We start from the raw sequence: 23404 nt of genomic DNA on the forward strand, positions 1-23404 counted from the left end.
TTAACTTTACTCCTTCATTTTCTATTTACATGTTCTTGGGCTAGCATCTTCCCCCAGAGAAGTCTTCTGCCTGAGGGCTGAAATTTTGCTAGAAATCCCTAGTCTCAGTACTCTGATAGGTTGACTCAACCAAGTGTTAGTTTACAGTGATGATATCAGATACACGGGTTTATTTCCTGTCAGCAAAGTATAGCAGGTATGTTTAAACAAACAAGAGGGGAGAACAGAAACCAGTTGTTGAGCTGGGTGTGGTGGCATGTGCCTGTAGTCTCAGCTACTTGGGAGGTTGAGGTGGGAGGATAGCTTGAACCCAGGGAGGATGAGGCTGCAGTGAGTAGTGATCATACCACTGCACTCCAGCCAAGGACCAAGGACATCAGAGTGAGACCCTGTCTCAAAAAAAAAAAGAGAGAGAGAGAGAGAGAAAGAAAGAAGGAAGGAAAGAAGAAAAAAGAAAGAAAGAAAGAAAGAAAGAAAGAAAGAAAGAAAGAAAGAAAGAAAGAAAGAAAGAAAGAAAGAGAAAGAAAGAAAGAAAGAAAGGAAGGAAGGAAGGAAGGAAGAAAGAAAGGGAGGGAGGGAGAGAGAAAGAAAGAAAAAGAAAGAAAGAAAGAGAAAGAAAGAGAAAGAAAGAAAGAAAGAAAGAAAGAAAGAAAGAAAGAAAGAAAGAAAGAAAGAAAGAAAGAAAGAAAGAAAGAAAGAAAGAAACCAGTTGTTGAGAGTATCAAACAGCCCGGCCAATCTATTCATTTTCAATATCATAATGAAAGAATATTCACTGGGGTGTACTACATAACAGCACAAACTTACTGGTGAGTGCTAGATTTCATGAGGTCTCAGATGATGGCTACATAGAACCTATTATTAGAACCTGGGGAGGGAGCAAGGGACAGGGAGGGTTAGTCTTCTCAACCGATTTAACTAACTTTTTTCTTAATTTTTAGACAGTCTTGCTCTGACACCCAGGCTGGAGTGCAGTGGCGTGATCTCAGCTCACTGTAATCTCCGCCTCCCAGGTTCAAGCGATTCTCATGCCTCAGCCTCCTGAGTAGCTGGGACCACAGGCATATGCCACCATATCCAGCTAATTTTTTTGTGTTTTTGGTAGAGACGGGATTTCACCATGTTGGCCAGGCTGGTCTCAAACGCCTGGCCTCAAGTGATTCACCTGCCTCGGGCTCTCAAAGTGTTGGGATTACCAGTGTGAGCCACTGTGCCTAGCCTAACTTATGTTTGATAATTCTATGTGTCTTCTCTATTTGGCTGAGCTCTGCAGGTGATATAGATAATGAATGTATTTACAAATCTTGAGGGCCTTATAGTCTATTTTGTAACATGTGTACTACAATTGGTACCAGTAATACAAGGTTAAACTATGGAATAAAATCAACATGGGCATAAATTTGACAGTCATCATGTAAGGCCTTGTACATGAATATGAGTCTACTTTTATCCTTCCAGGAAGGTCCACAATCATAGTCACAACGCTTTACTTTGCATAAAAATAATCTTGACTGGGTGTGGCAGTTCACACCTATACAGCCTGGACAACACAGTGAGATCTCGTCTCTACAAAAAATCAATAATTAGCTGGGCATGGTGGTGCACACCTGTAGTCCCATCTACTTGGGGAGGCTAAGGCAGGAGGATCACTCGAGCCCAGGAGGTCAAGGCTGCAGTGAGCAGTGTTTGTGCTACTATACTCTAGCCTGGGTGACAGTGAGACCCTATCTAAAAAAAAAAATACCGTCTAGAGGGAATGAGCCCCTTTTTTTGGTCTGACATCTTTCTCTACTTTGTGGACATGATGGACAAGGCAGCTTATAATACTGATAAACTAATTTTTAAAATATGGAGCATGCCAATTATACCTAATTATTTTTAGCATCCCTCCTTGTATCCTTCTTTACTTATGAGTGCTATGCTGTGTGGGAGAGAATTTTTGGTGTAATCCAGTAGCTGTCTGGGAAGTGTGAGATGATTTTGTTGTTAAAAAAAAAAATGCCTTGGCCGGGCGCAGTGGCTCACGCCTGTAATCCCAACACTTTGGGAGTCCAAGGCAGGCAGATCACGAGGTCAGAAGATCAAGACCATCCTGGCTAACACGGTGAAACCCCGTCTCTACTAAAAATACAAAAAATTAGCCAGGTGTGGTAGCAAGTGCCTATAGTCCCAGCTACTCGGGAGGCTGAGGCAGGAGAATGGTATGAACCCGGGAGGTGCAGGTTGCAGTGAGCTGAGATCGCGCCGCTGCACTCCAGCCTGGGCAACAGAGCGAGACTCTGTCTCCAAAAAAAAAAAAAAATGCCCTGATAGTTATATTATTCTGAATTAGGACCTGATCTTGGAGGACAACAGAAAAAGTGTTCTCTGGGAAAGGCCTTCATCTTGGCTGTGTAAGAAAACTATATTTTACAACAACCTTGTCATTAGGAATTCTAACTTCTTTATAGGTGAAGAATCCTCTTGTTTTATGTTATATCATGACCCAAGACTGTGACATGAGTCAGCACAACAGGAAAGTGAAAAAAAAAAAAAAGAAAAATAACATGCTTTTTGAGAAGTGAAATTCACATTCAGTTTACGTAAGGACCTAAACTCTGCTGTCAGGGGAAAACATAAAGGAAATAAAAAATAACTTTTGTTTCTTCATGTTAAGAGTAGACTTATACTCAAATATTATACTCAAAGATGATTTTTTACGAGCAGCCAGTATTGTTTAAAGCTTTCTATTTCTTAAAACAGAAGTCATCTGAAGAAGCACTTTTAGAAGGGCAGAATAAGGACGTTTGAAAATTCATTCCTCCATAAAAGCAAGAAAAACACTGGCAAAAATGGTCAAAATCAACTGTTTTCACTGAGTGCAGTGGCTCACGCCTGTAATCCCAGCACTTTGGGAGGCCAAGGCGGGAAGATCACCTGAGGTCAGGAGCGTGAGACCAGCCTGGCCAACATGGTAAAATCCCATCTCTACTAAAAGTACAAAAATTAGCCAGGCATAGTGGCAGATGCCTGTAATCCCAGCTACTTGGGAGGCTGAGGCAGGAGAATTGCTTGAACCCGGGAGGCGTAGGTTGCAGTGAGCCAGGATCACATCGCTGTACTTCACCTGGGCGACAAAGTGAGACTCCGTCTCAAAACAAAAACAAAAACAAAAAAAACCCCACAACTTTTCTAGAACTCTTAAAACTAACCAAAAATTTCAAAAATCTAAAGAATATTTGTGAGTGATGTCACCAACATGGTGGACTAGGAAGCTCCTGACCCTCTACCCATGAACATACCAAATAAATCTCTTTACCTCTGACAGAAAGCCAGAGGGAACTCCTCTGAGAGCCAGCTGAGAGACTCCTACCCATTGAGCAATTAAGGAAACATCCACACCATATGGATAGGAAAAGCTGAGGCACACTCGGGCACAGACCTCACCCCAAGCACTATACCATAAAAGTGGGAAAGAAATCCCAACACCCAGCTTCTCCCTGTGAAGAGATGGCATTAAACCTCACATCTACTGCCCTAACTCTAAATGCTCCATTGTTTGGCTCTTAATTCACCAACTTGGGAAGTGGAGAGAATTAGACCTGAACAAGTCTCTCCAGACAATAGGAAAAAAGCAACATTTTTTTTTTTTTTTTTTTTTTTTTTTTTTGAGATAGAGTCTCACTCTGTTGCCCAGAGCTGGAGTGCACTGGCACGATCTCGGCTCACTGCTACCTCTGCCTCCTAGGTTCAAGGGATTCTCCTGCTTCAGCCTCCTGAGTAGCTGGGATTACAGGTGTGGTGAATTACAGACATGCACCACCATGCCCGGCTAATTTTTGTATCTTTATTAGAGACGGGGTTTCACCATGTTGGTCAGGCTGGTGTCGAACTCCTGACCTCGTGATCTGCCGCCTTGGCCTCCCAAAGTGCTGGGATTAAGGGTGTGAGCTACTGGGCCTGGTCAAAAAGCAAGAGTTTTATATTAGCACTTAAGTATTGCCAAGAGCTTCATTCCCTGGATCAGTACAGAGAAGGGACTTTAAAATGCAGCTCCTGTTTCTCCCTGGAAGGGACACACTCTTCCAGTAGCTACTTGATGGTGTGGCTTCTAACTAATTTGCAATGGGGAGTTAAAGGTTCAGACAGATATTAACCTGCAGCCAGCCTGAGAAGCAGACTGGCACTTCCCAATCCTTCTCCCCAGCTCACTCCAGCAATACCCCCAAGTATATAAATACCCCCTGGAAGGAGTTTGTCCACACATCAATTGCCCCAACTTTCATAGCTTCAACCCAAGGGACTGCATCCTAAACTTCCTAGCTCTGGGAGGAGCTAGACGACAAGAAAAAAGTGGCAGCTTTATATGGGCATGTAAGTATTTCCAAGGGCTTCATCCCCCAGGGGTGGTGCACAGAAAGGGTTTTTAAAAATGCAGCTCCCCTGTAGTCCCAGCTACTCGGGAGGCTGAGGCAGGAGAATGGCATGAACCCAGGAGGCGGTGGAGCTTGCAGTGAGCGGAGATGGCGCCACTGCACTGCACTCCAGCCTGGGCGACAGAGAGAGACTCCGTCTCAAAAGAAGAAGAAGAAGAAGAAAAAAAAAGCAGCTCCCAGCAGGGCATAGGGGTGCATGCCTGTAATCCTAGCGCTTTGGGCCGGGCGCGGTGGCTCACGCCTGTAATCCCAGCGCTTTGGGAGGCCGAGGTGGGCGGATCACAAGGTCAGGAGATCGAGACCACGGTGAAACCCCGTCTCTACTAAAAATACAAAAAATTAGCTGGGCGCGGTTGTGGGCGCCTGTAGTCCCAGCTACTCGGGAGGCTGAGGCAGGAGAATGGCGTGAACCCGGGAGGCGGAGCTTGCAGTGAGCCGAGATCGCGCCATTGCACTCCAGCCTGGGCGACAGAGCTAGACTCCGTCTCAAAAAAAAAAAAAAAAAAAAATCCTAGCGCTTTGAGAGGCCGAGGCAGGCGGATCACTTGAGCTCAGGAGTTCAAGACCAGCCTGGGCAACATGGTGAAACCCTATCTCTACAAAAAATAAAAAAATTAGCCCAATGTGGTGGCGCATGTCGGTAGTTCCAACTAGTCCAGAGGCCGAGGTGGGAGGATTGCTTGAGCCTGGGAAGCGAAGATTGCAGTGGGCCACTCTACTCCATCTTGGGTGACAGAGTGAGACCCAAAAAAAAGAAAGAGAGAGAAAGAGAGAAGGAAAGAAAGGAAGGAAGGAAGCAAGCAAGAAAGGAAGGAAGAGAGAGAGAGAAAGAAAGAAAGAGAAATGCATCCCCCATTAAAAAAAAAAAAAGAAATCCAGGTATGGTGGCTCATGCCTATAATCCCAGCACTTTAGGAGGCTGAGGCGGGTGGATCACCTGAGGTCAAGAGTTTGAGACTAGCCTGGCCAACATGGTGAAACCTTGTCTCTACTAAAAATATAAAAATTAGCTGGCATAGTGGCAGGTGCCTATACTTCCAGCTACTTGGGAGGCTATGGCAGGAAAATTGCTTAAACCTGGGAGGCAGAGGTTGCAGTGAGCCAAGATCGTGCCACTGCACTCCAGCCTGGGCAACAGAGGGAGAGTCCATCTGAAAAAGAAAAGAAAAAAAAAAAAGCCAGGTGCAGTGGCTCATACCTGTAATTCCACCACTTTGGGAGGCTGAGGCAGGAAGTTCACTTGAGGCCTGGAGTTCAAGACCAACCTGGGCAACATAGCAAGACCTCATCTCTCTCTCTATATAAAGCAACTTCCTGTTTCTATTTGGAAGGGGTTTTTGGCATGCATTGAGTGCACAACTTTTCAGTTACCTCCCACAGGTCTCCATCCTAAACCTTTTAAGTCTGTGAGCAGAAGGGACTAGGTATATGTGAGTTTTTTTTTGTTTTTTTTTTTTTTTGAGACAGAGTCTTGCTCTGTCATCCAGGATGGAATACCGTGGAGTACAGTGGTGCGATCTCAGCTCACTGCAACTTTTGCCTCCCAGGTTCAAGTGATTTTCCTACCTTAGCCCCCTGCCCCCAGTAGCTGGGATTACAGGCATGCACCACCATGTCCAGCTATTTTTTTTTGCATTTTTAGTAGGGACGGGGTTCTACCATGTTGGTCAGGCTGATCTCGAACTCCTGACCTCAAAAGATCCGCCTGCCTTGACCTCCCAAAGTGTTGGCATTACAGTCGTGAGCCACTGCGCCCAGCCATATGTGAGTCTTTCTAGATCACAGAACAAACAGATAGTTTTAAATTGGTGCACAAACAGTTCTAGGGCTATGCTTCTTCGGAACAATTGAGAAAAGGGGAGGGAACATCTAGTTCCCATTTTCTCTCCCAAAGGGGCTTACAGTACACTTCCAGTGGCTACTTGATGACCTAACAGCGAAGAAACTTGCACCAGGGAGATCATGGAGCAAACAAACAATAGCCCTATTACAGCTTTAGCAAGGGAACTTCATGAAACTTTCCTCTGGCTCACTCCTTAAATAAATCCAGGTCTACTCATTCTTCCAGGAAGGAGCTTGGCCATGCACTGAGTGCCACAACTTCTATGGCTCCAACCCTGGGGACTGTCTCCTTAATGACCTAGCTCTTGAAGTTAATGGAGCTTTGCATTCCTGGGTGGGCTGAGACCACAGAAAATGAAGAGGTGAACATACAATAGGCACGCTTCCAACAGCTATTTCCCCAGGATCAGAAGGCACAACCTGGATGTTAGCATAGGCATTTGCCACAGATCTTCTCCTCAGCTTAATGCAGAGAGAATGGGAGATAGACACCTGTATTCAGCTTTACCATAAAGATAGAAGTAGCTGAAACACACACACAACACTCCAACATTTCCAGCTACACCTACAGAGTCTGGCTCCTGCCTTCCTGGTCTGAGAATACTGAAATGATATGACATAAACTCCAGGGGGCCACCAAAAACAGAATAGAGGCCTGGACAAACACAAAGACTTGAGAGGTACCTTAAAATCTCTGGTCAGACAGATAGGTGAGAGCCTTCTTCTACACGAGGCCAGTCGGACAAGACTGAGAGAGATAGTGATATGGTCAGGCTTTGTGTCCCCAGCCAAATCTCATCTTGAAGTATAATCCTTATAATTCCCATGAGTCAAGGGAGAGATGAGGTGGAGGTAACTGAATCATGGGGGCAGTTTCCCCCATGCTGTTCTTGTGATAATGAGTGACTTCTCAGGAGATCTGATAGTTTTATAAGGGGCTCCTCCCCCTTTTCTTGGCACTTCTCCTTCCCGCCGCCTTGTGAAGAAGGTGCCTTGCTTCCTCTTCACCTTCAGCCGTGATTGTAAGTTTCCTGAGGCCTACCCAGCCATGCTGAACTTTGAGTCAATTAAACCTCTTTCCTTTATAAGTTACCCAGTCTTGGGAAGTTCTTTATAGCAGTATGAAAACAGACTAACACAGATAGTTATTTTATCTTATGTGCAGAAACCAACACAGAGAGTCAAGGAAAATGAAGAAATAGAGGAATATGTTCTAAATAAAAGAACAAGAAGAATATCCAGAAACTGACCTGAGTGAAGTGGAGATATGTGATTTACCTGATAGAGAATTCAAAATAATGATCATGGAGATGCTTACTGAGGTCAGGGGAGCAATGTAAGAACAAACTGAAAATTTCAATAAAGAGACAGGAAGTATTTAAAAAGTAAATAATAGAGCTGAAGAATACTGTAACTGAAATGAAAAAAATCAATAGAGGGGTTTAATAGTAAACTAGATCAAGTAGAAAAAAAAATAGTGAATTTGAAGACAGGTTACTGGAAATTACAAAATCTGAGACCAAAAAGGAAAAAATAATAAAAAAAGAGTGAGGATAATTTAAGAGACTTATGGACCACCATGAAGCATAACAACATACACATTATCAGTATGTCAAAAGGAGAAAACAAAGAGAAAGGGCTAGAAAACATATTCAAAGAAATAATGGCAGAAAACCCCCCAAACCTGGGGAAAGAAATAGAAATCCAGATCCAGGAAGCCCAAAGGACATCAAATAAGATTAATCCAAAGAGACCCGCATTGAGACACATCATAATCAAACTGTCAAAAGTTAAAGACAAAGAGAGAGTTTTGAAAGCAGCAAGGGAAAAGTGAAATATTACATGCAAGGAAACCCATAAGATTATCAGTGGGTTTTCAGCAGAAACCTTGCAAATCAGAAAGAATTAGACTAACATATTCAAAATCCTCGTAGGAAAAATAAATTTTAATCAAGTACAATACCAAGTAACCCTGTCTCCCAAAAAGGGAGAATGATAAAGACTTCCTCAGACTAACAAAAGCTGAGAGAATGTATCACCACTAGATCTGTCTTATGAGAAATGCTAAAGGGAGTTATTTAAGTTAAAGAAGGGGATGTTAATTTAGTAGCATGAAAATATATGAAAGTATAAAACTCACTGGTAAAAGTAAGTACGTTGTCAGGCCTGACGTGGTGGCTCACACCTGTAATCCTAGCCAACGCAGGTGGATCACCTGAGATCAGGAGTTTGAGACCAACCTGGCAAACATGGTGAAACCCTGCCTCCACTAAAAACACAAAAATTAGCTGGGCACATGCCTGTAATTCCAGCTATTTGGAGGGCTGAGGTAGGAAAGTCACTTGAACCCTGGAGGCAGAGGTTGCAGTGAGCTGAGATCATGAGACTGCACTCCATCCTGGGTGACAGAGCAAGACTCTGTCTCCAAAAAAAAAAAAAAAAGTATGTTGTTAAATTCAAAATATTTAAATACTATAATGGCAGTAGGTAAATCAACTTTATATCTCTAGATAAAGGTTGAAAGATCCTAGCTACTTGGAAGGCTGAGGCAGGAGAATTGCTTGAACCCAGGAGGTGCAGGTTACAGTGAGCTGAGATCGCACCACGGCACTCAAGCTTGGGCAACAAGAGGGAAACTCTGTCTCAAAGAAAAAAAAGGTTGAAAGAAAATCTAGTTAAAACAAGTAAAGCTACAGCACTTTGTTAAGAATACAAATTATTGGCCGGCCCGGTGGCTCAAGCCTGTAATCCCAGCACTTTGGGAGGCCGAGACGGGCGGATCACGAGGTCAGGAGATCGAGACCATCCTGGCTAACACGGTGAAACCCCGTCTCTACTAAAAAATACAAAAAACTACCCGGGCGAAGTGGCAGGCGCCTGTAGTCCCAGCTACTTGGGAGGCTGAGGCAGGAGAATGGCGTGTACCCGGGAGGCGGAGCTTGCAGTGAGCTGAGATCCGGCCACTGCACTCCAGCCTGGGCGACAGAGCATGACTGCGTCTCAAAAAAAAGGAATACAAATCATTTAACTTTAGAGAGCTGAGGCAGGAGGATCACTTGAGCTCAGGAGTTTGAGACCAGCCTGGGCAACAGAGTGAGACCTTGTCTCTACTACACAGGTGTAATTTGTACCTGTACCTGTATAGGTAATGTAATGATATTGACAAAGAAATTTAAGACAAGAATTGTTAAGAGACAAAGGAAGTCATTTAAAAGTGATAAAAGGGTCAATCCATCAAGAAGACATAGCAAATATAAATATAAATGCAACTACCAACAGAGCCCAAAACACATGACACAAAAAATAACAGAATTGAGGAGAGAAATATATTATTCAACAATAACAGTTGGAGATTTCCATATCCCACTACCAGTAGTATTTAGAAAAACTAGGCAGTAGAGAACTTGAACAACACTATAAACCAACTAGACCTATCAGATATCTACAGAACACTCCAACCAAACAGCAGAATACTCTTCTCAAGTACACATGGAACACTATATTTTGAGCCATTAAAAAAGGTATCAATAAATTAAAAATAATTGAAATAGAAGAAAATATCTTTCCTGATCACAATGGAATGACATTAAAAAATAAGAAAAGAACATTTAGGAAATTTACAAGTATGTATAAATTAAATATACTCCTAAATAACCAGTGAGTTAAAGTGTAAATCACAAGGAAAATTAGAAAATGCTTTAAGATGAATGAAATGAAAACACAAAATACCAACACCTATGAGAGGTAACTAAAACAGTGCTTGGAGAGAAATTTAGATTTGTAAATGTCATATAAAAGAAGAATAATCTTAAGTCAATAAGCTAACCTACTACCTTTAAAAAAAAAAAACAAAAAAAACAAAAACAAAAAAAAACAGAGAAAGGGTTGGGTGCAGTGGCTCATGCCTATAATCTCAACACTTTGGGAGACCGAGGTGGGTGAATCACTTGTGCTCAGGAGTTCAAGACCAGCCTGGGCAGCATGGCGAAGCACCGAAAATACAAAAATTGGCCAGGCGTGGTGGCGTGTACCTGTAGTCCCAGATACTTGGGAGCCTGAGGTAGGAGAATCGCTTGAGCCTGGGAGGTGGAGGTTGCAGTGAGCCAAGATGGCACTGCACTCTAGCCTGGGCGACAGAGTGAGACCCTGTCTCAAAACAAAACAAAACAGAAAAAGATGAGCAAAATAAACTAGGAAAAAGCAGGAAATAATAAAGATTAGAGCAAAAATAAATGGAATAGAGGATAGAAAAACACCAAAAATCAACAAAATCAAGTTAGTTCTTTAAAAAGATCAACAAAACTGATGAGCTTAAGCTAGATTGAGCAAGAAAAAAGGAGAGAAGAATCAAATCAATAAAATCAGGAATGACAAAGGGAAGATCAGTACTGACCTTACAGAAATATAAAGGATTATAAGGGAATAGTATAAAAAATTGTACGCAACATATTAGATAACAATGATAAAATGAACAAATTCCTATAAAGTCACAAACTACCAAAGATAACACAAGAAGTAAAGAATACAAATAGACCTGTGACAAGTAAAGAGGTTGAGTTAGTAATTTTAAAATTTCCCACAAAGAAAATTTCAGACCCAGATGGCCTCAGTGGTAGTTTCTACAAAATGTTACTTATTTTTATTTATTTATTTATTTATTTTATTTTATTTTATTTTATTTTATTTTATTTTAAAGACAAGGTCTCGCTCTGTCACCCAGGCTGGAGTGCAGTGGCAGGATCACAGCTTCCTGCAGCTTCAACCTCTTGGGCTCAAGCAATCATCTCACCTCAGCTTCCCAAGTAACTGGGATTACACGTGCATACCACCATGCCTGGCTAATTTTTTTTTATTTTTAGTAGAGACAAGGTTTTCCAGGTTGGTCTCGAACTCCTGAGCTCAAGTGATTCTCCCACCTCTGCCTTTCAAAGATGACAGGCATGAACCACCGCACCTGGCTCAAATGTTTAAAGAACAATTCACACCAATCCTTCACAAATTCTTTCAAAAAATAAAAGGAGGAAATATTTCTCAACTCATTCTGTAAGTTGTATTATATGAGTCAGTATTACCCTATTATAAAATCGGACACAGATATCACAAGAAAAGAAAACACAGATCAATATTCCTTATGAATTAAGATGTAAATCTTCTTAAACAAATACTAGCAAATTGAATCCAGCAACATGTCAAAAGTATATACTATTTTTTTTTTTTTTTTTTTTTTTTTTGAGACGGAGTCTCGCTCTGTCGCCCAGGCTGGAGTGCAGTGGCCGGATCTCGGCTCACTGCAAGCTCCGCCTCCCGGGTTTACGCCATTCTCCCGCCTCAGCCTCCCGAGTAGCTGGGACTACAGGCGCTCGCCACCTCGCCCGGCTAGTTTTTTGTACTTTTTAGTAGAGACGGGGTTTCACCGTGTTAGCCAGGATGGTCTCGATCTCCTGACCTCGTGATCCGCCCGTCTTGGCCTCCCAAAGTGCTGGGATTACAGGCGTGAGCCACCGCGCCCGGCCAAAAGTATATACTATTACCAAGCAGGATTTATTTCAGGAATGGAAGTTGGTTTAGCATCCAAGAATCAATTGATGTTCACCATATTATTAGAATAAAGGACAAAAACCACGTGATCATCTCTATTAGTGAAGAAAATCTTGTTTGACAAAATTCAATATCCTTTAATGATTAAACAAACGCTGAACAAACTAGAAGTAGAAGAGAACTCAACCCAAAACCCAATGAAGAGCATCTCTGAAAAAAACACATAACATCGTATTCAATGGTGAAAGGTTTTCACCCTAAGATCAGGAATAAGAAAGGGATATGTACTCTCACCGTGTCTATTTAACATTGTACTGAAGGTTGTAGCTAGGGCTATTGTTCAAGAAGAAAGAAATAAAAGGTATCCAAATTGGAAAGCAAGAAGTGAAACTATTTTTATTCATAGATGATATGATATTGTACACAGAAAATTCTGAGGAATTCATAAAAACCATATCACTACCACTAAATGAATTCAACAAGTTTCAGGATACCAGATGAAAATACAAAAATTGCCGGGCGCGGTGGCTCAAGCCTGTAATCCCAGCACTTTGGGAGGCCGAGACGGGCGGATCACGAGGTCAGGAGATCGAGACCATCCTGGCTAACACAGTGAAACCCCGTCTCTACTAAAAAATACAAAAAACTAGCCGGGCGAGGTGGCGGGCGCCTGTAGTCCCAGCTACTTGGGAGGCTGAGGCAGGAGAATGGCATGAACCCAGGAGGCAGAGCTTGCAGTGAGCTGAGATCCGGACACTGCACTCCAGGCTGGGCAAGAGAGCCAGACTCTGCCTCACTCAAAAAAAAAAAAAAAGAAAATACAAAAATCAATTGTATTTTTATACACTAGCAGTGAACAATTGTGAAAATGAATTTAAGAATATGATTCCATTCATAATAGTATAAAAAGAATAAAATATGTAGGAATAAGTTTAACAAAAGTAAAAGTTACAAGTAATAGACTTGTAACTATAAAATATTGTTGACTGCCTGTGGACGCCGCCGAAGAAGCATGTGAAAGTCTCTCTTCTCCCTGCCATCATGTCTAAGTCAGAGTCTCCTAAAGAACCCGAACAGCTGAGGAAGCTCTTCATTCGAGGGATGAGCTTTGAAACAACTGATGAGAGCCTGAGGAGCCATTTTGAGCAATGGGGAACACTCACGGACTGTGTGGTAATGAGAGATCCAAACACCAAGCGTTCCAGGGGCTTTGGGTTTGTCACATATACCACTGTGGAGGAGGTGGATGCAGCTATAAATGCAAGGCCACACAAGGTGGACGGAAGAGTTGTGGAACCAAAGAGAGCTGTCTCAAGAGAAGATTCTCAAAGACCAGGTGCCCACTTCACTGTGAAAAAGACATTTGTTGGCAGCATTAAAGAAGACACAGAAGAACATCACCTAAGAGATTATTTTGACCAGTATGGGAAAATTGAAGTGATTGAAATCATGACTGACCGAGGCAGTGGCAAGAAAAGGGGCTTTGCCTTTGTAACCTTTGACGACCATGACTCCGTGGATAAGACTGTCATTCAGAAATACCATACTGTGAATGGCCACAACTGTGAAGTTAGGAAAGCCCTGTCAAAGCAAGAGATGGCTAGTGCTTCATCCAGCCAAAGAGGTCGAAGTGGTTCTGGAAACTTTGGTGGCGGTCGTGGAGGTGGTTTCGGTGGGAATGACAACTTCAGTCGTGGAAGAAACTTCAGTGGTCGTGGTGGCTTTGGTGGCAGCCATGGTGGTGGTGGATATGGTGGCAGTGGGGATGGCTATAATGGATTTGGTAATGATGGAAGCAATTTTGGAGGTGGTGGAAGCTACAATGATTTTGGCAATTGCAACAATCAGTCTTCAAATTTTGGACCCATGAAGGGAGGAAATTTTGGAGGCAGAAGCTCTGGCCCCTATGGCGGTGGAGGCCAATACTTTGCAAAACCACAAAACCAAGTTGGCTATGGCGGTTCCAGCAGCAGCAGTAGCTATGGCAGTGGCAGAAGATTTTAATTAGGAAACAAAGCTTAGCAGGAGAGGAGAGCCAGAGAAGTGACAGGGAAGCTACAGGTTACAACAGATTTGTGAACTCAGCCAAGCACAGTGGTGGCAGGGCCTAGCTGCTACAAAGAAGACATGTTTTAGACAAACACTCATGTGTATGGGCAAAAAACTTGAGGACTGTATTTGTGACTAATTGTATAACAGGTTATTTTAGTTTCTGTTCTGTGGAAAGTGTAAAGCATTCCAACAAAGGATTTTAATGTAGATTTTTGTTTTTTGCACCCATGCTGTTGATTGCTAAATGTAATAGTCTGATCGTGACACTGAATAAATGTCTTTAAAAAAAAAATTGTTGAAAGACATTAAAAACCTAAATACATAGAAACAAATATCGTATTCATCAGTCAGAATACCTAATATTGTTAACATGGCAATACTCCCCCAAACTGATCTACAGATTCAACTCAAGACCTGTCAAAAATCCCAGCTGTCTTTTTTGTAGAAATTGACAACCTGGGCCGGGCGCGGTGGCTCAAGCCTGTAATTCCAGCACTTTGGGAGGCCGAGACGGGCGGATCACGAGGCCAGGAGATGGAGACCATCCTGGCTAACACGGTGAAACCCCGTCTCTACTAAAAAATACAAAAAAACTAGCCAGGCGAGGTGGTGGGTACCTGTAGTCCCAGCCACTCGAGAGGCTGAAGCAGGGGAATGACGGGAATGCAGAAGGCGGAGCTTGCAGTGAGCTGAGATCTCGCCACTGCACTCCAACCTGGGCGACAGAGTGAGAGGCCGTCTCAAAAACAAACAAAAAAAATAAATTGACAACCTGATTCTAAAATTCATATGGACATGAAAGAGATCCAAAATAGCCAAAGCAATCTTGAAAAAGAAAAAAATTGAAGAAATAACACTTTTCACTTTCACAACTTGCTACAAATCTACAATAATCAAGACAGCATGGTAGTGGCATAAGGAGAGACATACATCAGTGGAATCGAACTGAGAGTCCAGGTTTTTGACAAGGGTATTAAAACATGGGGAAAAGAATAGTCTTCAACAAATGGTGCTGGGACACAACTGGATATTCATATGCAAAAAAAAAAAAAAAAAAAGTTGGACCTTTATCTTACAGCTTTACACAGGTGTAATACATTTGTATAAACACATTTTTATACAATATTAAAAGCAACTCAAAATAGATCCATGACTTAAATAAACATAAAAGCAAAAATGATGAAAGCCTTTGAAGAAAACCTAGGCAAAGAGTTTCACGACATTGAATTAGACAATGAGTTATTGAATATGACACCAATAGCACAGGAAACAAAAATAAAAATAGGTAACTGGACTACATCAAAATTAAAAACTTCTGTCCATCAAAGGATAATCAACAGGCAACATACAGAATGGGAGAAAATATTTGCAAATCATATACCTGATAAAGGGTGAATCCAGAATACATAAAAGAGTACTACAACTCAACAAAAAGAAAACCCACTTTTAAAAATAGGCAAAGGACTTGAATAGACATTTCTCCAAAGAAAATATACAAATGGCTAACAAGCATGGGAAAAGATGCTCAATATCAGTAATCATTAGAGAAATGTAAATCAAAGTCATAATGAGATATCACCTCACACTCAATATAATGGCTACTATAAACCCAAAACTCCCAAAACAGAAAATAAGTGTTGGTGAGGATGTGGAGAAATTGGAACCTTTGTGCACTGCTGATGGAAATGTAAAATGGTGTGGCCACTATGGAAAACAGTGAGGCAGCTGTTCAAAAATTAAATATAGAATTACTATATAATCCAGCAATTTCACTTCTGAATATGTACCAAAAAGAATTGAAAGAAAGGTCTTAAAGACATATTTAGATGCCCATTTTCATAGCAGTATTCTTCATGATAGCCAAGAAGTGGAAGCAACCCAAAGGTCCATTGATAGATGAATAAATAAAGAAAATGTGGTACATACATATAATGAAATATTACCCAGCCTTAAAAAGGAATTAAATTCTGATACGCCTCACAATATGGACAAATCTTAGGGACATTATGCTTAGAGAAATAAGCCGGTCACAAAAAGACAAATATTGGGTGATTCCACTTAGACAAGGAACTTACTTATAGTACAGTAGTCCACATCACAGAGACAGAAAGTAGAATGGTGGTTGGCAGGGGCTGGGGAAAGGGAAAATGGGGAATTGTTTAATGAATATAGAGTCTCAGTTTTGCAGGATGAAAAAGTTTCCAAGATTGATTGCAAACAGTATGAATATATTTAACATTGCTGAACTGTACCGTTAGAAATGGTTAAGATGGCACATTGTATGTCATGTGTGTTTTTACCACAGTTTTAAAAAGGCCATCGAAAATTGCTTAATTATGATTTCAGAAATGCCAGATGGTAATATATTGCTGTTTAACAGATTTGAGACAATTTTAATTTTTCTGTAACCCTTGACTTCTATACCTCAACTTCTTCTTTTTTTTTTTTTTTTAATTTGAGATGAAGTCTCACTCTGTCACCCAGGCCGCAGTACAGTGGTATGATCTCAGCTCACTGCAACCTCTGCCTCCAGGGTTCAAACAATTCTTGTGCCTCAGCCTCCCAAGTAGCTGGGATTACAGGCACACGCACAGCACCATGCCCCACTAATTTTTGTATTTTTAGTAGAGACAGGGTTTTACCATGTTGGCCAGGGTGGTCTTGAACTTCTGACCTCAAGCGATCTGCCCGCCTCAGCCCCCCAAAGTGCTGGGATTACTGACGTGAGCCACTGTGCCCGGCCTATACCTCAGCTTCTACCTATGTCCACCTAGCTGCCCATAAATTAACCCGATAGCTGTCACTTAAGCCTATTCAGTATGTGCCAGGTTTTTCCCTATACAATTCTGAACAATTTTCTAGTGAGCAAACTGAAGCACAGTAAGGTCCAGTGACTTTTCCCAAGGTTGTGCAAGAGATGGAGCTCTCACTGGCTCCCATTGGCCTGACCCTAAAGCCTGGGTTCGTCTCCACCAGACCTTATCTCCATCGAGCTGGCCTTATCCTAAGAACCACTTGGAGTACCTACAAAATCCAGATGCCCCCTGGTGATGAGCAATTCTCTAGATTTTGATGAAAGTTGAATGTGTGAATGCTGGAATGAGTAAATTAACAAGTAAGGAGATGAATGCAAAGAGGAATGACTAAATGGACAGACTTAGGGAGCCTAGAAGGGGGTGGGGCCTGGAAGGGAAGGAAGAGAGGAAGGAGAATAGCTAAGTCGGGAGATTTCACTCTGTGCTTACCAGAGTGCATTGTCTACCCTGTACTGAAGACAGAAGCTGTGGGGACAGCCTAGGGGCCTGGATCTATTACCCACTTAGAGAGAGGCCAACTCAGACACAGCCGTGTATGCTCCCAGCAGCAATGGAGGTTCAGGTAAGATGCCCAAAGGAGGGAAGGTTGACAAGGGCAGTGGAGAGACTTGGAGGGTTTGTGCAGAGGGGAGGAATACACCTTTCTTTCTGTATTGTATTGTATTGTATTGTATTGTATTGTATTGTATTGTATTGTATTGTATTGTATTGTATTTTTTGAGGTGGAGTCTCACTCTGTCACCCAGGCTGGCATGCAGTGGTGCAATCTTGGCTCATTGCAACCTCTGCCTTCCAGGTTTAAGAGACTCTCCTGCCTAAGCCTCCCGAGTAGTGGGGTTTACAGGCACCTGCCACCATGCCTGGCTAATTTTTGTATTTTTAGTAGAGACGGGGTTTCGTCATGTTGGTCAGGCTGGTCTCGAACTCTTGACCTCGTGATCTGCCCGCCTCGGCCTCCCAAAGTGTTGGGATTACAGGCATGAGCCACCATGCCTGGCCACATCTTTCTTTAGTAAGATCACGCTGGCTCCTGTGGGGAAGGCAACTTGAAGGGGAAGAAATTGGAAGAGGGAAGACTTGACACTAAATGTAGAGCCATGGGCAGTAAGTTTTTGGAGGGATCTTTACCATAGAGGGAGAGGAAGCAGTCTCCATTACCCACTCTGTAGTGACGGAGCCCAAAGGAACAGCTCTGTAACGGCTGGAGGTGGGGACAAGGGCAGCAATGAACAGAGGAGGTGAGGGCTGCTCCTGTTGTTGAGTGCCTTCCAGGATACCAAGTGCTGGTCGGGCTGCTCCAGCACGGGAAACTTTCATGTTGTCTCTCAGATCTAAGGGGCTCTCTGCATTTTTAAAAAATTTATTTTTAATTTTTTAAACTTCTATCGTTTCACAGGTGATTTTGGTTACATAGATAAGTTCTTTAGTGGTGATTTCTGAGATTTTAGTGCACCCGCCACCGGAGCAGCGTACACTGTACTCAATATGTAGTCTTTTCCTCACCCCCTCCTCACCTTGCCCCGCCCCCAGTCTATATCATTCTCATCTGCATTTGTGTTTTGAGAGGTAAAGTGAGGTCTGCTGCATTAGCCCAGAGACAGCTGAGGAGGCTGGAAAGGAAAATGGCTTTCAGAGAAAAGGGAAGGAAAAAATCTGAGGAAGCAAAACTACTTAAAAACACTGCTCTTTCCATTTCTGCATCATTTAACCAAACACTATCCTGTGGGTTCTGTCACTTGATCCTCATGCTGATCTGAGAACTCGGCAGAGCTGGGTCACTGCCTTCCCCAGGGCTAACCTGGTTTCTAAGCTGGCACAAGACCCCAGGTGATCCAGCATCTAACCACAGAGCCCTTGCTGGACAGACATTATGTGTCCCTGGCTCTGTTCAGGGAAGCAGGGCATAGGCCTGAAGAATTTAATTACTTGTCATAGATAAAGCCTAGAGAAAAGATGAGGGCACAAAGTATCTCCTCCAAATTGGGAAGACTTCCCCAGGGTTCAACTCACTAATGCCAGTTCTCCTGAGCCCTTAAAGCCTGGGGGCGAGGGAGTCCTCCTGGTCAACCCTCTCTACCCTAGCCTCAGGGAGCTTCAGGGCCCCAGCATTGAAGGAACAGGGTCTGACCTCATTTGCCACTGTAGGGATGGGGAGACTGAGGCAGGAAGTGAATGGGCTCCCAGCCTGGAGCCCTTTCCCCTCAGGATTTGGTTTCCCTGCCCTAGCTCCCCCTGCAGGGACAGAGAGACATGGCCTGGAAATGGATGCCACTTCTGCTGCTTCTGGTCTGGGTAGCCACCATGTGCAGTGCCCAGGACAGGAGTGATCTCCTCAATGTCTGTATGGATGCCAAGCACCACAAGACAAAGCCAGGTCCTGAGGACAAGCTGCATGACCAAGTATGGCTGGAGTGTGCCTCTGCTAAGGAGGGGGATGGTTCTAACAGGGAGGAGAAAGTCAGGATGGTGGGAGAGGGATTGAGGGGTCAGATACCTCTACACCCTGAATTTTTGCTGTGGGAGAAGATGAAGGTGGAGTAGGAAGAGTAGAGAGGTGATTTTAGGGGGGCCCTCCCCAGAGGTGGATACCATGTTGGCAATGATATTGAGTCGTCATTCGATGGGCACCTGCCAATTGTCATGTGTTTTTTGTATAAAATTTCATATTCCCAGGGGTTCTTTGATGTAGGTAGATGATATTCTCCACATTACACAAGTAAGTGAAAATGAGGCTCACAAAAGCACATAGGCCCACAAAGGAGCTGGACAGGAATGGCCCCTGTGGAGGGGTAGGAATATGACTGGGTTAGGCTCCTCCTTTGGTGGGCAACAGACTAGGGAAGCTCTGGCTTTTCCCACCCTCACTAAGTGCCAGTTCCATGGAGTGCCAAGGGAGAAGAGCAGGAGGCCCTTCTGGCTGTAATTTGAGGCACAGGGGCTAGACATTCACACAGTCTATATACATGTATGCCAGTGGATTGCAACCCTATTAGATTCAATGTCTCCCTTTTATTACAGATTTTTTTTTAGATTATTTTTTCTATCCTGCAATGAAATTCAAAGAACCTATTTATATGCATAATTTTTGCAAATATCAACATAATGCTCTGTAATATAAAGGAGAAACACACAGAAAGTAACTTGTAATAAAATAATACGTATTTCAATATGTCAGTTCTCTGGTATGACTATATTAGAAGGCATTAGGAAATAGCACATGCTTGCTTTTGTCATAAAATCATTATGAATGGGGAGCTACAAATGAAGATTGATACAGGTATATTCTATTGGTGACTTAAACATTCTAAGATACTATAATATAAGCAATGTTGCTGTTGATGTCATACTTTTCTAAAATAGTGAATAATTCTAGTAGAACAAAACACATAGTACAACCTTCTATTTCATGGTATTTGCAGTCCTGGAAAACCCAGTCTAGATTATAATCTTGTGAGAATATGATGTGCCTCTATGTAAGATAGAGATAGATTTAAAAAGTAGGGCTTTTGCTTACTTTTTTTTTTTTTTTTTTTTTGAGAAGGAGTCTCACTCTGTCACCCAGGCTGGAGTGCAATGGTGTGATCTTAGCTCACTGCAACCTCTGCCTCCAGGGTTCTAGTGATTCTCCTGCCTCAGCCTCCCAAGTAGCTGGGACTACAGGCACCCGCCACCATGCCTGGCTAATTTTTTTGTATTTTTACCAGAGATGAAGTTTCACCATGTTGGCCAGGTTGGTCTCAAACTCCTGACCTTAGGAACCTGCCTCGGCCTCCCAAAGTGCTGGGATTACAGCCACGAGCCACCACGCCCAGCCTGGCTTTTGCTTACTTTTTCCAGCAAATATTTTCATGGGCCTACTATGTGTCTGGCACTGGCCTAGCCACTGGGGACACAGATCTTACTACATGCCAAGAAGAATAAATGTATTCAAACTCCATTACTGCATGGCTCACTCCCTCTCTTCCTTTGCTCAAAATGTCACCTATCAATGAGGCGTTTCCTAACCTATTTAAAATTTCAGCAATTCCACATTACCATTTCCTGCTCTAACTTTTCCCATATCATTTATCATATCCTGACATACTATATATACATATATATATTTAGTTTCTTACTGTCTGTCTCCTCTGACCAGAATGAAAATTCCATGAACACATATTTCTGTCTGATTTGTTCTCTTCTGTATTTCCAGCATCTATAAGCATGACTGGCATAAAGTAGGTGCTCAATAATTTTTAAATGAGTATGTGAAAACTTTTTATGAAGTGTTACGTGCCTCATAAATGATAGCTATTACTTTCAAGACAGGGTTTCCCTGGGCTCCCACAGTCCCCTGATCACATGGTTGTAATTGTGTTTCCTCCAAGAAAGGGGTTCCTGGAGGCCTAGGACAGAGGGTCCATCACAGTCAGTGTTCCCAGGGCAACCTGCTTAGGGCAGAGGAGTAAGAACCAAATGGGGGAGAGACAGGAGGTGGCAGGAGGAGGAGGGTATGGCACTTAGTCCTGTGTCTTCCCCACCCAGTGCAGTCCCTGGAAGAAGAATGCCTGCTGCACGGCCAACACCAGCCAGGAGCTGCACAAGGACACCTCTCGCCTCTACAACTTTAACTGGGACCACTGTGGTAAGATGGAGCCCGCCTGCAAGCGCCACTTTATCCAGGACACCTGTCTCTATGAGTGCTCACCCAACCTGGGGCCCTGGATCCGGCAGGTAGCGTGTCTCCCCCCGACCCACCCCAGCAGACTGCCATCCCCCTCCATCACTTCAAGGTGATGGCTGCCAGCAGCCCTGGCTGAGTGGAGCCCTGCCTCCCCACTTCCCAACCAGGTGAATCAGAGCTGGCGCAAAGAACGCTTCCTGGATGTGCCCTTATGCAAAGAGGACTGTCAGCGCTGGTGGGAGGATTGTCACACCTCCCACACCTGCAAGAGTAACTGGCACAGAGGATGGGACTGGACCTCAGGTGAGGGCGATTGAGGTGGGGTTAGGAAAAAGGAGATTGAGGTGGGGTTTGGAAGATCCTCCAGGATTTGGGGTGGGGTGAAGATTTCTGGGGGTGGCAAGAAGTGAGCTTTGGGCCCAGGGGCTGAATGTCGGTGTCCACCATGTCTCTCCCTAAAGGAGTTAACAAGTGCCCAGCTGGGGCCCTCTGCCTCACCTTTGAGTCCTACTTCCCCACTCCAGTCGCCCTTTGTGAGGGCCTCTGGAGTCACTCATACAAGGTCAGCAACTACAGCCGAGGGAGCGGCCGCTGCATCCAGATGTGGTTTGACTCAGCCCAGGGCAACCCCAATGAGGAAGTGGCGAGGTTCTATGCTGCAGTCATGCATGTAAATGCTGGCGAGATGCTTCATGGGATTGGGGGTCTCCTGCTCAGCCTGGCCCTGATGCTGCAATTCTGGCTCCTTGGCTGAGTTCAGTTCTCCCAGACTACCTGCCCTCAGCTTGGATAACCAGGCTGGGCTCAGCTCAGCTCCCACAAAAGACAGCGTCCTAAGCATGCTTCTATAAGTCACCTAACCCTCTGTCACCCGGTCAGTCACTGCTCCATGGTGGGGCCAACAGTCATTTCTAATAAACAGACTGACACATCCATGTCTGTGGAATTATTATGGTTGTGAGTTTGTGGGGGGGCGGGTGGGAGACAGATTCTATGGCTTCTGGATTCCTTCAAATTAGAGCAACTAGACTTGTGTTTGAATCCCAGCTCTGCTACTTACTTTGTGAAAATGAAACACTTTGCTTCACTGCTCTAAACCTCTGTTTCCTCCCAGGTATAAAGAGGATAATAGTCCTGCCCTCAGGCTTGTGAAATATAGAGGAGCTGTTGCCTAGAAAGCCCATGAGCCTGGTGTCTGCACATTAATAGTCTTCAGGGATCCTGTTGCTCCTGTTGCCCCAAGTGGGAGCCAGGTCCTGAGCTGTTTTGTCTTGGTCTCCGAACAGCCTCCTGGTCCTCCAGCCCTTGTCTGCCTGGCTCTGTGCTCGGCTCTAACAGAAAAGCTGGGAATGGGAGTCCAGGAAAGGCTCCGGATTGCCAGTGGGATGAAAAAAATGTGATGCACATTGAAGGAGCAGAGTTGGGGCTTGGAACTCTCAGAGGAAGAACAGAGCCAATTGGAGAGGGCGGTCTAGGGGGTTCCTGGAGTGGAATATTCAACAGCCTGGAACTGGTCCAGCGCTTTGGTGTCCTTGAGGTGTGGCTGGAAGAGTTAGACACCTTTAAGGGCTTCCTGGGGTCAGGAGCCTCTGGCACCTTTGTCTCCTCCTAGGATTGGTAGATATGCCTATCTTGAGGGGGTTGCTATGTCTTCGCAAGGCCCTCGGGGGCTGGGCCTGAGTTATCTCTGGGTCTCCCAACACCCCTTTCCCTTTGGATAAGTCTTTGTTTGCACACTCCTACTACAACTGTCCCCAGAGAGGCACAGGTAAGCGTCTGAGAACACCCTGCAGGTAGGTGGCCCAGCTAGGACTAGAACCCAGGTGTGCAGACTCCTAGTCCAGGTCTCTCCCCCACTACCAAGGAGTCCCCTCACATCAGGCTCATCTTTTCTTATACTAAAAGGTGGCTGATGAGGAAGGTGGCACAGATTGTTGGATGAGTTATTGCGTTCTGGAGGCACTGTTGGGTGGGTGGGTGGATCTCTTAGTTATTACATTTATCTAGTGTGGAAGGCCCCACAGAGCCCCTTCCACGTCCCAGGCTCTGTTCCAGCTGGGTTAAGTCAATGCATATTT

At 43.8% G+C, this 23404-nt stretch overlaps 2 protein-coding genes across 5 annotated transcripts; both read left to right on the top strand.

Annotated features, from left to right (window-relative positions):
• The first annotated feature begins 12781 nt into the window (after positions 1-12781).
• LOC100430401 (heterogeneous nuclear ribonucleoprotein A1-like) lies at positions 12782-13931 on the top strand. Its single transcript, XM_015115142.3, has one exon. It carries the CDS (start codon positions 12837-12839, stop codon positions 13797-13799), a length of 963 nt encoding a protein of 320 aa, XP_014970628.3. The 5' UTR covers positions 12782-12836; the 3' UTR covers positions 13800-13931.
• Positions 13932-17079: 3148 nt separating this feature from the next.
• On the top strand, positions 17080-22261 carry FOLR2 (folate receptor beta). Of its 4 annotated transcripts, none has more exons than XM_077961287.1 (5): positions 17080-17225; positions 18902-19063; positions 21188-21376; positions 21494-21629; positions 21788-22261. In XM_077961287.1, exons 1-5 carry the CDS (start codon positions 17199-17201, stop codon positions 22078-22080), a joined length of 807 nt encoding a protein of 268 aa, XP_077817413.1. In that variant the 5' UTR covers positions 17080-17198; the 3' UTR covers positions 22081-22261. The 4 variants fall into 4 exon arrangements, with proteins under 4 accessions (XP_077817413.1, XP_077817415.1, XP_077817416.1 ...); XM_077961289.1 differs by having other exon boundaries at positions 17080-17219; positions 18890-19063; XM_077961290.1 differs by having other exon boundaries at positions 17080-17219.
• Positions 22262-23404: the final 1143 nt, after the last annotated feature.

The sequence above is a fragment of the Macaca mulatta genome, chromosome 14 (genome assembly GCF_049350105.2).
Source record: "Macaca mulatta isolate MMU2019108-1 chromosome 14, T2T-MMU8v2.0, whole genome shotgun sequence".
Taxonomy (NCBI): Eukaryota; Metazoa; Chordata; class Mammalia; order Primates; family Cercopithecidae; genus Macaca; species Macaca mulatta.

What these genes read in the sequence shown, in the direction of transcription:
- FOLR2 (XM_077961289.1), top strand. Translation starts at nt 17,199, where the DNA reads ATGCTCCCAGCAGCAATGGAG. An exon ending in TGCTCCCAGCAGCAATGGAG is followed by an intron (nt 17,220 to 18,889) that starts GTTCAGGTAAGA and finishes TCCCTGCCCTAG; the next exon opens with CTCCCCCTGCAGGGACAGAG. An exon ending in AGGATGGGACTGGACCTCAG is followed by an intron (nt 21,630 to 21,787) that starts GTGAGGGCGATT and finishes CTCTCCCTAAAG; the next exon opens with GAGTTAACAAGTGCCCAGCT.
- LOC100430401 (XM_015115142.3), top strand. Translation starts at nt 12,837, where the DNA reads ATGTCTAAGTCAGAGTCTCCTAAAGAACCCGAACAGCTGAGGAAGCTC.